Source organism: Stylophora pistillata, chromosome 3, assembly GCF_964205215.1.
Source record: "Stylophora pistillata chromosome 3, jaStyPist1.2, whole genome shotgun sequence".
Classification (NCBI taxonomy): Eukaryota; Metazoa; Cnidaria; class Anthozoa; order Scleractinia; family Pocilloporidae; genus Stylophora; species Stylophora pistillata.
The window spans coordinates 31,939,857-31,953,679 of record NC_142521.1 but is presented as its reverse complement, the minus strand read 5'-3'; the positions used below and the strand labels follow the sequence as shown (position 1 = coordinate 31,953,679).

At 38.8% G+C, this 13,823-nt stretch overlaps 1 protein-coding gene across 3 annotated transcripts in view; it reads left to right on the top strand.

The window, feature by feature from the left end:
• LOC111329602 (uncharacterized) overlaps positions 1 to 13,823 on the top strand; it is a 66,767-nt gene that overhangs the window by 33,978 nt on the left and 18,966 nt on the right. For all 3 annotated transcript variants that reach the window (XM_088754286.1, XM_088754287.1, XM_088754288.1), the window contains 4 exons: positions 3,083 to 3,447; positions 5,275 to 5,489; positions 6,412 to 6,704; positions 12,822 to 13,172. In XM_088754286.1, coding sequence (XP_088610412.1) covers positions 3,083 to 3,447; positions 5,275 to 5,489; positions 6,412 to 6,704; positions 12,822 to 13,172 — 1,224 coding nt within the window. The remainder of the gene's footprint in view (positions 1 to 3,082; positions 3,448 to 5,274; positions 5,490 to 6,411; positions 6,705 to 12,821; positions 13,173 to 13,823) is intronic.

Genomic DNA, 13,823 nt, shown 5'->3' with positions numbered 1-13,823 from the left:
ATGTTGCATTTCAAGGGTGTTGATTTGGCATAAGGAAGACCTAAATGCAAATAGGATATTGAACAATTTCAGAGGGGTAAGGTACCTTTGGTAAATTCCCTCCATGGCGGGGTATTGATTTTTTTTTCTTGTAATGAAAAAATTGTTACAGAATAGAGAATGCCTATGCAAGCTCATACTCTGCTGTTAGAAATATTCCCTTTAATATCCTAATGGGTCAACCAGGTTAAAGGCCATGTGACCTTCTTGCCATGGTTTTCTGTTTTCTATCTCTTGATTAAAAAGCATTACATTTGTAATGGAATGTTTGATTGGATGTCCCGTTGGTTCATACTTATTTATAGAGTGGACATGACACTTGGAAGATGTAGCTACACGGTTGGCAAAGACAGGAGCCCATGCAAACACCAGTATGTACTGCGGTTGACAAATGTTGTGCACTGCATCAATTTCATCCCAGTCACTAATACACATGAAAGGCAGAAATTGACCAGGATTGCAAAAGGCAAAACACTTCCTGTTGCTTGATATAAGTCATTATGCTCAAGTGATGCTAGGCAAAAAGATGCTTCACAAATTGATGGTTCCAGTGGTCTTGTTATTGAGGTATTAACTAGTCTGGAAACGTCACAACAAGGGTCAAACTGCTCAACTGTTTAACAAATACAGAGCACTGACAATCAGAATGATTCCATTGCAAATGCTGAAGAATTGTTAAGAAACTCTTGTGAAAAAAACATTCAAAAGCTCTAAAGCTCAAGAGACCTGAGTTTGGCCAAAGAAGTAATCAAGTCCTCAAAAAGGGTTACATCCTTAACCTCTGCTAGAGCTATGCAACCTTATTTGGCAAGTGGTCTTTTTACTTTTGGGTCCTGTGAGGTAAAGAAAACAGGAAATGGAAAAATGATTCGAGTCAAGCCTAACAGAAAACTGCCTCTGACTTGGAAGAACAAGGTTAAAAAAGATTCAGGTTTTGACATTGTAGATAAGTTTTGATTTATTCTGACCTGTTAAAATCTAACACAAAATCAATATTGTCATTATTTAAAGTTTGGTTTGAACAGCAACATGATATGCCTGAACTTATGGACCTTTCCACGGGTTCAGATAATTTGTATGATGCCATTCTGTATGGTACTCTAGCCAATCTCAAATACTTAGAATTTTATTACAGTTTTGTTCAAGTGAAACCTTGTGGGTATGAATGTTTGTTTGGTGCTATCCTGATTGTAGAATAAACAATTTTCAGCCATTGACTCGCATGGGTCTAAGGATTAACTAAATATCTATAACCAACTAATTATGCAATGTGTGATTCCAACCACCTAACCCCTTCCATGAGGGGATATGGTTATTTTATGGTATCGCATAATGACCAAAATTGATTTCAGAAATTGAAATTGAAAGTTGAAAAAATAATTATGTCTTAAACATTGATCAAAAAGCAATTTCAAATTATCTCCGGTCAAAATCACTTTGTGTAGGATAGGTTATAACACGACTTTTCTATGTCTTGTAAGATTTCGTATCTCTGCAAAAGTATTTTGGCAATGATCACATCTATAGCTGTCTTTGTGTTTCTTGTCTTTATGCCTTTTTAGCTTTTGCTCATGGCCAAACGTTTCACTGCATTCCTCCCAAATGCATTCATGACAACATTTCTGGTGATATTTGGAGTCTTTCTCCCTCGTGAACTGGGCGCTGCACTTCAGACATTTTTTTTTTATCTCTGCTACTCCCATATCAAGGTCTTTTCTCGAGCTCTGTGCTTTATCTTTCCAATCCTATGGCGATACAAAGTTACCTTTTACAGAGTTAGCCGCATAACTCGTATGGCAATTATTTTTGTAATGAAACCCATTGAAATGGTGCAGGGTAATACACAAACATTCGCATTTATCGAAGTTCATATCCAACCTTTCGTCTGTCGGTCGGCAATTTCTTCCACAAATTTCCAACCACTTTGGAAACCTTCCCGATTCCTTACCCCTTCCCAAGTTGTTCCTTAACATCTGGCAGTAGAACGATACAAAGAACAACGAAACATTATTGTATGACTGCTCGAACAAGCGCTTTATCCTAGCTGAAAATGCTCGAATATTTCGAGAAATGCAAAACAAACTCACCATAACTGACTGGAAAAAGGAGTTCCTTTCGTTTCGTATCAGCACTAGAAAAATGGGCTGGGTCTGATTCAGCTGGCTCAACTCTTACGCACGTGGATTGTTCCGCCATCTTGTAGACAACTCTGACACAGAAGACACCCCGGAAGTGACGTGCTAGTGTTAGACAATCATGTACGAGCTTTTCACGAAGGCTGTCGTCCGTTCGGCTATTTTGCGATATGGCATCGACCGTTTTAAATGACAACGACCGTTTACGAAAGGGAAATTTGTGTCGCCGCCCTCAAGCCAGCCTGGCTGCCTTAAATACATGACGCCTAACGTCAAGGGTAACACCTCAATGCGGCCCATAAATTTACCTAGTTGAAGATGGGCAGTCGATAGCCCAGACTCTAGAGCCCAAGGATGGAAAAAGTATGCTTTAGTCTTGTCAGTCAATTTTGGTTTGCTTTTCACTCAAAAAGGGCTCTGAAGAGCTAGTCTTTCTTACCGGCCCTTTTGCTAAGCAATGGGCTTGGAAGGGCCGGTTATAATTGACTCTACGAACACCAATTCTGACACCAGCCACCATCGCTTCATCATCACACAAGTTCCAAAATGAATAAGCTGAAGAATTTCAACTTTATCGTGCGATGTAGACGAATTCCACAAAAGTGGACAGTTAAACGACGATGCCCAAAGGTCCTGCCAATGCAATTAAATAACACAATATGTGAAAGCTCAGAACCAGAGAGACAAGAACAGGAATAGATCTACAGATGTTCTCTTTTTTTATTCACCCTACATCGAAAACGTCGAAACGATTGTCGCTAAATTATTTGTCCCCTTAATTGAAAAATACAGTCCAAAATAGAGCTAACTCCATAAGATTTTTAAGAAGAACAGCATTAAAATGAGCCACAGCTGTACTACTATTACTACTACCAAATGCAAAATATCAGTGTCCTTTTTTTTGTTAGATGCAAGATAGGCGATCAAGGAACAACGTGGAGTCTTAAGGACATTGAGGCCGGGGCTTGTCTAACATTTACCCGAGATGCTGTGTCAACACCTCTATTGTTTGAATGTAGATTATATATACCGACAGTAAGCTTTCCACCTTTGAACAAGGATGAGAAGCTGGTTAGCAGTGTAATAGAGCTTACTTGCGATGAACAGCCCGGCATCCATTTCAGTGGGGAAGGTAAAGGAGAGGTAGTGATCGCCTTTTCTCACAGTGCCCCCAAACTTGAAGGATATGAAGTCGTAATTAGAGAGGTAGTCAGTACTGAAAACAGCTATGAATGCAAAGATCTGGAGACAAGAAACATTTGGCAAATGTCTGGTAAGCGAATTTCTGAGATTACAAATACCTTTACGCCCTCCTCTCTTCCCGCCTTCCTTTATAACCTTCAAACATAGCTGTGGTCACACTACAGGCTTTTACCCGGGGAAAATCGTTTTACCTAGGAAAAATTTCCCTAGCTAAATGTACCTCAGGTTTCATTTTCCCTAGGTTAAAAGGTCACACTGGAGACCATTGGACTTTGGGAGGTTTAACGTCCCAAAGGATTAAATTTCAGGTCGCGTGTTCAAAATTTTGGCGCAAAAACGGAAAACATGCTCGAGAAACGAACGGAACAAAGAGAGGTTTTTATTCTTGTTTCATTGCTGTTCATTACTTCATTTCAAAGAGCAACTGAAGACGAGCAAGAGTAATTTTACGGCAGCGTCTGATTTCTCGAAGGATTCAAAGACGACGAAGAGCCGCATTTAGTCAATTCTTGACTATTTTTGCGTGGATATTTATGAGAACAAACTAAACCTGGAGTGAATCAGAAAAAAATAAGGAATTCAGAAGCTATTTATACTCACATGAATTCTCTAAATCGCGACATCGTGGATTTTCGCGCGCACGCGGCAAAATCTTCAACAGAAGTCACGTTCTCAAGCGCTTCCAAAATTAGTTTCACAACACGATAATTCCGGATCTGTTACCAGCGCGATCGCCAACGAGCGTCCGTTGGTCGGCTACTCTGGGATTTGATTGTTCCCTTTCTCTGCTTTAAGGTAGTTGTCAAGGGAAATCCACAGGACATTCTCAGAGAAAAATCGGTCACACTTGCAAATTTGAGTTTCCCAAGGGAAACTGTCAAGTCAAGTTTTCCTAGGACAAAACCCTGTAGTGTGACCACAGCTAATCTCTTATCAATCTACCCTGCGCACTTTAACTACCCATCCACCATTGAGCTACATACACTTGCCCATGTACCCACTTATTTAATCGACCGTACGTACCAAGCAAAACAACCACCTAACGGCCGCCATGCTTACCTAACTGCCTACCTTTGAACTTGCCTATAAATCGAAGCAGCGACATCTCCACCCAGTGATACTATCGCCTGCTTCCAACTCAATTTACCTAATTTAACCAATGCCAAACTTTCAATTTACTTTTGAGAGCTTACTTTTGAAATAATCTGAAATAGTTGTTACTTGATATGATATGATAGTTAATCTATATAATAAATTAAAGTACCTTAAGATAAAAAAAGATAAGATAAGATAATGACTTTATTTTAAGAGGGTAGCACGTAACAGTTTAAGTACAACTGATGACCCTGTGGCCCTCTATCCCCACCCATCCCACCCCAGGGGAGGACATCCATCACACAGTAATCTCGTGTGTGGGAAATTAACGTCTCCTGCCCCTAACCATACAGGAGACGGGACCTCCATTTATTCGTCCCTATCCGAGAAGACTAGAATATCTAACCATTTCTTGATGTTATAGAAAGGTAGAAAATTCTTCACAGTTATTCAAAGACCTTGAGTGTTGGTCCGGCCGGGGCTCGAACCCTCGACCTCCCGCACAGCAGTCCAGCGCTCTATCCATTGAGCTAACCGGGAGTACTAGATGTTTGAGAAGTTGTCCCGGATGTAGTTACTCTTCCCTTAAGCTTAAGATCACCAATGTTCGTTTAATTTTTTGTCCTCAAATCGTAGATAGTTATAAACATATCTGTTAGGACCTTTAGGGGTCTCCATGGCACATTAGATCTAGACAAGCAGTGTGTAATTTCCCCATCGACATGAAAATTGTTTGTTCTACGCAAACCTCTCCTGTGACAAAGCCTGTTCGCAATTCGAGAATTAATTTTTCTTCCTACAGACGACTTTGCGAAACTAAGGGTTCCCTATGCTGAGGCTAACGTTACCCATTGTGGCATCTATGCTGTCATTTACCGCCTGAAGTCTTACATATACTCGACTCGTGTGTCAGGAAATGAGGAAATCACTTATAGCATTCTGGAGTATCCAGAAGTAAGTGTGAGAATCCCAGCAAAAAATGTCCAGAGAAGAAGTAAATTGGAGTTAACTTTAAAGGTAAATATGTACAGTTTTTCAGATCTGTTTAATGATTTTTGATAATGATCAATGGTTAGAACTGTTCGCCATAATGGGTTTTCGTTATAAAAAGCATCTTTTTCTTCCATGCATCTTACTATTCTCTAACTGGCGGACACTTTTTGATTTTAATGTGTTAATTGTAATATTGGCTTTTGTTTATGCAAATTTTTTGAGGAACTACAACATGAGCAATATCCTTTAAGGTCTAATATTCGAACCACGAAAAGAAGAGTTTTCAAAACTCCAAAATAGAGTAAAACTATACAGGTAATGAAAGATCAAGTCCGACAACTCACGCTCTTCAACGATGTAAAATTTGTATAGCGTTCGTCATCGCTCTTGATCATGACTTGTCATCCACTCCCATCAGATTAATTACAATAACAATAACTTACTAGGAAAATGTTAACACAGAATTTAATAATAAATATTTGCTCAGCAATTTAGACAATGGACAGCTTCTTATTTTCCTTTCTTTTTTTTTTAAAGACATTCTCAACGCAATCGGTTAAAAACACGTGAAGCCCGTTATGCTCATTGAAAAATAATTAAAAGCGATAATCTGATCTGGGCTCATTGCGAAACCATTGGAAATCTGAGCAAGCTTTGTTTGAAAAGGAGGTTACTGCTGTTCTCCCGGGTAAATTTTTACGATTGGACTGTTCAAGCGGATTTAGAGATGGAAAGACGGACGAATGTCGAATTCCATGATGAACAAACAATACGAAGTAACAATTAATTTTTCGCGTGGTATCTCGTTCTAACGTTGTGTTAACACCTACGGATGACTAAACCTCCACTATCCATCCCCTCCTCCCCCAACCCTTCTAAAAAGAAATTGAATGATGTTACTGTTGTAATTAATAAGAACCTTTCTGTTATGTTTACGGATCTTTAGGTCCAAGAAATCTATTCTAAGGGGTTTGACTGTTGCGAAGAGTTTGCTGGACCTGTTCTTCACATCACGTGCCCCCAAATCACTCACCTTTTAAAGCCAGCTACTATAACCCTTCCTGTCATGCTAAAAAGAGACAAAGATGAATTGACGAGATTCTCCGTTACTGATGTAAGGGTCTTTGAATGTCCGTCTGATGACAAAAGAGCAGGTTGGGATGAGATAACGAAGCAACTTCCAAACCCAGCTGTCTTGATGAATGGTGTGGTGACATTTCAAGTAAAGCATTTTAGTCGGTATGTAAAAGGACCCTCAACGTCATTCCGCTCTTTCTCTGCAGACCATAAGAGGATGAGAATCTTAACAGTTTAATACATAGATTCAGCCATTCCCTTTTTTTAGAAAATCCTTAGCACTTGCTGTGGAGGAGTTTATTCAAGGGATTTAGGGACCAGTCCGGGAACAGAGCGGGGATTTACGGGACCTAGGAACGATGTTCTCATAATTTGTAAAGCAATCAATATGCATGCTAGTCAGCGGTATTTTCAAGCAGTTGAGGAGTGAAAACCTTCGTTGATGTTCCTGATGTTTTGAACAGATCTTCTTGAATAGGGTATGTTTCTTCTTCAGACGTAGAGTATGATGTCACTATCAGTTGCAAGAATATTCTATTGAGTGGCTGATAATTTAGGTTTGTGAAATTAAGGAAATTTGAAAGAAACGACAATAAGCGACTTCCAGTTAAGATATCATCGGTCAATTGAAGGGTATAATTTCACGTGAGAACAGTGAGTCAGTGCAACAGTACTGAAGAATCGTACGGGCTTCTTTTATATCTTCTCTTGATATCGCCAGATATGACTGCTTGCTTCAACGATTTTTCTCTAACATGTCAACTTCCTCTGATAAGCGTAGAAAATTAGAAAAACAAGTCACTTTTAACTAGTGTTTGAACATGTGATTCTTTAACTTCTCTTTCGACAAGTCGCGTTCCATGGTTGTCCTCTGACTGGAAACGCCCGGTGTACTTTTCAGATTTTTCTGTTATTTAATTCAGTAACCTCTGGTGTAACTGCATGTAATGCCAGTGTCTTTAGGCCAATTGTTCATTATCTTAAGAAATACGAAATTTTTCTGGCATCTGTTTCTTGTGCTGAAAAAGATTGACTTAAACGAAGACAAGCTAGAATCAGAATATCATATTTCAAACTTGATCAGAGATAAAGGGAGACTAAGGATTCAACATTGCACATGTTTGTAGAAACAGAAAGATATCTGGATTTCATTTGTACATTACAGTAATCATTTCCAAGCTTGAATCAAGTTTTCTCTTTAGTTTTGAAATTTCGGAATAGTCACCAAATTTGATAATCCAGACCAAAACATAACTGTACCAATCGCTGCTCAGATTCACGTCCACGGGACATGTTATAGAGACAACAACAACATATTCAACATGCCGTCCGAAGACCAAACCACACTGAGTTCTAAGAAACCGATTGTTTTCGACTGGAACTTGTAATTGTAGCTCAAAATTTTGCAAATGGAAAGGTAAAAATTTGGACCGTAATTAGATTTTTCACAGTGCCATTTCCTCCAGCTGACGAGTTCGCAATGAATGTACATGTGACTAACAATGAAAAGATAACGGGACATTCTACAAAGACGTTTTTAACCACCCTTAATTTCTTGCAAAAGAAAATTATGAATAATGATTCTCAGTCTCAATAGTTTTTTCTTTCCTATTATTTTGCTTTCTTGGCGGACGACGAAGTTCCCAGGTTTTCAGCGCTTGTCTCGGTATGTTCTCGGTATGTTGTCTCGGTATGTTCCAACCTTGTATCTGTACGAAAAAAAAGTGTACTTCCAGTGATAATGCTACTTTACTAGTGAGCCCTCCAAATAACAAACGGCTCTAGCCCATTGACGAAAGGGCGATGAAATCGTAGCGCATCTCCAGTGCAAAACCGTGTAACTGGGAGGGTGGCTTTGAGTAAAAGTTTCTCGAAACACGTAAGAAGTTGGAAAATTCATACAGCTACGCACCTCCACGGCCATATCCACTCTTTTCTCTTCCATTTCTAATTTGACTCGGGAAAGCCTTCTTTCCACTTGTTCGAGATATTCCTCACAGCACTCAAACGCCAAGCCTAAAGGCAGATTATGAAAGCGGCAAATTGAAGCCAGTACTCTAGGCCAGAAGTACGTAAGTCAGGAGTAAATAGAGAGATTTAGCACGGTGTTTACGTGAAACGGCAAACGTCAGCTTGCCCTTTCACATAAAATAGCGTGAGCCTTGCTGCTTTAGCTCCGAATTATTGTGTTAGTGTCCTTTTTTCGGGAACTAACTTCTACCCTGCGAGAGAAAAAGAGGAGAAAGTCTTACCTACACGGAAAATGCGAAACAGGTTACTTTCACCAAGAAATGGCAAAGCACAACCGACAAGCGCTGAATTATTTATATAAATGATATTTCGGCAAACATTGCATCAACCGTGAAAATCTACGCTGATGATACTAAAATCTATCGCAAGATCATGGAGCCTGATAAGGATATACCAGCCTTACAGCTGGACTTGAACAAATTAAGCGATTGGGCTAACAAATGGCAATTGCGCTTTAATCCTGAAAAATGTGAAGTTATGCGTGTAACGCACAGTAGAGACAGATCCAAGCCTAGTTATTCCCTTGGTACGCAACTAAAATCTGTCGACAGCGCCAAGGACCTAGGGGTCACAATAAACTACGATCTATCTTGGGGTAAACACGTTTCCTACATAGTAAACAAGGCGAACAAAGTGTTGGGTATAATTAGGCGATCACTTGGAAACGATAATCGCTATGCGTTTTCCTGCCTCTTTAAGTCGTTAGTAAGACCTATACTCGAATACGCTGTCCCCGTCTGGAGCCCCTACCAAAAAAAGGATATCGAATCCTTGGAAAAAGTCCAAAGAAGGGCATCTCGGTTGGCATTAAAGCAAAAACGCGGAGAAATGAGCTATGAAGACCGCTGCCGCCTACTGAATTGGCAAACTTTGGAGAAACGAAGAGAGTTTTTATCTCTGATCCAGTGCTACAACATAGTTCTGGAAATAGATAGTCTTCATTTTTCGGACTTTTTTGAACTTACTAAATGTCATCGAACTAGAGCCAATCACGATTATAAGCTCTACGTAAAAATAGCTATCGTAAATTGCTACAAATTTTCTTTTTTTGTACGGATCGTTAATATGTGGAATAATTTGCCTAAAGATATTGTACACGCAGGATCATTGACTTTATTTCGTAACAGACTAAAGATTTACATGAATATTGATTGAGATTATGGTAAACAGTTTTTAATTATCTGTATATAATGTTTTGATCTTTTTATTCGGGGAATCTTTTATATAGGGTTAACCTCTAGAATATCCCCTTTCGAGAGATACTTTTACAATTTTTATTTTCCTTTCTCTTGAATAAAGTATTGTATTGTATTGTATTGTATTGCAAAAGTGAAAAAAAAAATGGCAGGAAAACTAAGTCACACTTGCCGTTCACGTTTCACGTTAACGCGGTGCTAAATCTCTCTAATGTACAGGCAGAATGGTACCGTTGAACCAGCTATTGAACCTATTACCAACACAGCAAAGCAAAGAAACAACATATCTCCTCCACTTGCAAACGTGCTTGGTCATACTCCTACTAATTTTTATCGAGGAACACCAACAGAGAATGAAAACATTCTAAAGCTAGAAAATGTCCTTGCCTCCGAGCGAGATAATGTCTTGCAGAGGTAAACCAAGAGCAAGACTTTGTTTCGATGAAAGAAGCCTAATTAAGGGGAAAATGATATAAATACTCACATAAAAGTACTATTTCAATCAAGGCCATTTCATGAATTGTTAACACTCATTGCCATAGTCAGAGCGGTTACAGTTTCAGGTAATAAAAGCAATGCTGGAAATGTCGACCTATGCAGAAGGAAGTGTACAGTAACTGAACATAAACTTCATGATCATGATCTTCTAAAGTAAAATTTCCTGTTCATATCGTATATGAGTTCATTAACACACTTAATTGAAGACAAAGGAGATTTTTTTTAAAGAGGAAATTCCATTAAAATCATCAAGCTTAAATTATTTGAAGCACAGCCTTGTCATCCTCATCAGAGACAAGTTGAATTTTCTTATCTGCTCTCTGGAGACTCTCTAAAGTAGTAGCAGTCTATGTCCTCCTCCTGAAATCCATCTTGCTCAGTTGCATACAATAGTGCTACTTGAACGTCAGGTCTTGGCTTTCCTTCCTCGAAGTTTTCGAGTAGCACTGAAATCTTCTCTGTTTTTCTCCATTACAAAGGTACAAAAGCTGTCCTGAACTATGTCACTGAGGGAAAGGTGCTAGGTGGGGGCTCCCTGTGAAATATTCGTAATGAGATATTTAGGATCTGAAAAAATAAAACAAAATAAGAGATCTAGACAATCAAAACAAAAGCAAAATTTCCAGCGCTTTGGTCGGTTTATAGCATTTGAGAATTAGCGACTTGGTCACAAAATAAAATAAAATTTATCATTCTCTCTGACAAACTTCACTCATATTTATGTCATAAAAGCAGTAAACCACACTTTCTATCTGTTTACTGGCTGATAAAACACTTGGGATGATGGGAGAACGCTAGAAGTTTGTAAACCACTAGGCTGTGCCTCGTGGTTTACTTTCCTCGTGTTCTCTTAACATCCCGCGTGGTTTATCAGCGGGTAAACCGATAGAAAGTGTGGTTTATTATTTAAACAACATTTTGGTTAGCTTCGAGACAGAAGTATATATAACATGGTTGCTACAGCCGTAGGTTTACGGATTTCCATTCACTAACGTAGCGTCAGTAATTGCCACAATATTTCCAAAACTTGGATTTGTCTTTTCACTAATACCTTGTTGATTCTAAGCTCCAGAAGTTGAGAATCCGTGCTATTTTTCCTCAACTTCTAGTCGCATGAATTTGTGTTTTAATCTGTATGAGTAAATGATGAGAAACCCGGCCGGAAAAAATAAGTTTTTTTCGTCTGGATTTCTAAATGTCATGGCTGTTTCAGTTTCTTTTAAAACAGATATGGACTTTAAGAATAAAAAGGTCAAAATAGATACTTAAGCTGAGTAGCGTCTGGTTCCAAAGTGTACTCTGAAGAAGATTGCGGACAGCCGAATTAGGAGATTGAAAGCGGATGGCCTTCATTGTCTTTATGGTCAGCAAGGAGCTATTACAAACAGAAATAGTGTTTCGGAAAATACAGGCCGGAATGAATTACTCCATTTCCTCTGATCGTCTCTTACAAAAAGAGAAAATCTCTTTAAGACATCGTTGTAAGAGCAAAAATTTAATTTGAAGGCAATTGTAGCTTCTAGAATTTGCATTTATTTTTATTGTCAAGCAACCGGGAAACAGCTCTATATTTTTTTCCTTCTACTGTACTACTAGTTTTGTTTCTGTTCAATTCAGTTCGCGTTTTTGCGTGAGGTTATGTAACAATTGCGTTAGGTATCGGTCGACGGGAGTAACTAATACACAAAAGCTGTCACGATCGAAACCTTACCCATCTATCCTACGAATTTCAAGGTTGATTCGAAACCAGGACCAGGTTGTTCGAAAGGGGTGAACGTTATTCTAGGATTAAAAGTTAACCTTGGCTTTAATTTCTCTTGTAGAAGAACATGTGCAAGAGCTAAGGCTGTGTTGGGGTTTATCTCAACATGCCTTGAAACTAACTGGAAAAAAATTACAAAAGAAAAATCCCTTTGCAAAGATATTTGAATTAAATATTTACAATAATCCCGGGTTAGGCTAATCGTGTTTTGAACAATCCAGCCCAGACTCTTAGCCAATTTTTTGTCCTTTGTAGGGCCATTTTGTTTATACTATTCTCTCTAAAAGTCTGAATTTTTTTTCGCTTTCGCGCCTTGCTTTTCAATCAATTCAATTTCAATTTCTGCGCTCAATTTTAACTTTCTCTACTAAATTTCAAGTTTCTGCACTGCTTGGGATTAATCGACGTGCTCTCGGCCAATGAGCATGCTGAAAAATTTGGCATGTGTATTAGTAGGTCTGAAATCAAATGCGTGATTTCAAAATGGGACGAGCGCGCAGCACTTTACAAAAGAAACAAAAACTGGCGGGACAATTTCTTGTTTATCACATCAGCAATGTTTTTTCTTCCTATTAGTGAACATATGAGATGTTCCTTCCAGCAATACTGTGTTTTCAGTTGCTTCTTGTTATTTGTTAGCTCAACCGAAAAGTTTTCTGTAGTGATTACTTTCGTTTTCCATCGCCATTAGAATTAATAGTGCAGTATTGTGTCACTGGCAGCAGTTTGGAAATTTCAGATGGTAAAAAGTATTTGCTCATGAATATAAACTATTTCGACTTGTCTTTACAGGTTTACGGTGTGGTTGACAAAGATACCCGAGGTACGGTTGACAAAGATACCTCAGGCCTTAGGAAGTCTTGTTCTCCGCATCAACCGCCTCACTAGGTACCCCCCTGTAGAGGCTGGGTTCTTTGCATGTTTGTGCAACTTCGCTGAGGTGTCTGCTAGCGAAGCTCTAGCCCTGTTAAGACTTTTTTGTTATCCAGTTCATTTAGAAGGCAGAGTTAAAAGAGAAGCATGCGCTTCTCCTGGTATCTACCATTATGGTAGTGGAGATTCTCTGGAAACACTTTATCATGGTGATGAGTTACGTGCGGACGCTCGGAGTGGATGCACAATGAACAAGATTTTGAAACTCAGGTAAAACTACCTTCCTCGTACGCCAAAGTAACGCAGCTTTTGCCAAAACAAATCCGCTGTTTTTAAGATTTGAAATGGTTTAGTTTTTTTTTTAGTTTTTTTTTTTTTTTTTAAGAGAAACCGACCTCTTGCACATGTGCACTTAGCGAAAGGCTTCATTTAAGTGCTCCCACACTTGTTCTTTCAAGAACTACATCATTGCTGACGTACTACATCATTGCTGACATACTACATCATTGCTGACATACTTCTCCCTGATCTTCAGTGGATTGATAACATTTTTTTCATGCTGCAAAATATGTTTCGATAGTTTACATGAGCACCCTTTCAAAGTTTTTATCGTAAGGTAGTAAGTTAAGGCCAAAAATATAACCTTGCTGAGGCTTTGTTTTAGCCTTCAATTATCTAAACGCTATGTCTGAGTCTTAGAAAAGTTGCTCTACGTAATTTTCCGCAATATCACCTCCGTTCTCACTTTGGCATTCATCAGCTTGTGTACTTCCACGTCCATCTTCAACTGTTAAAGTGTACCTAAACCCAAAATTTTTTTTTCGCCTAACGAAATAAGCTTAGTTTTTGAAGTATTTCTGTGCAAAATTTTTTTAATTTGCTCAAATCTTTAATTTTCTGTGCCCAGTCAAAATACGGAAA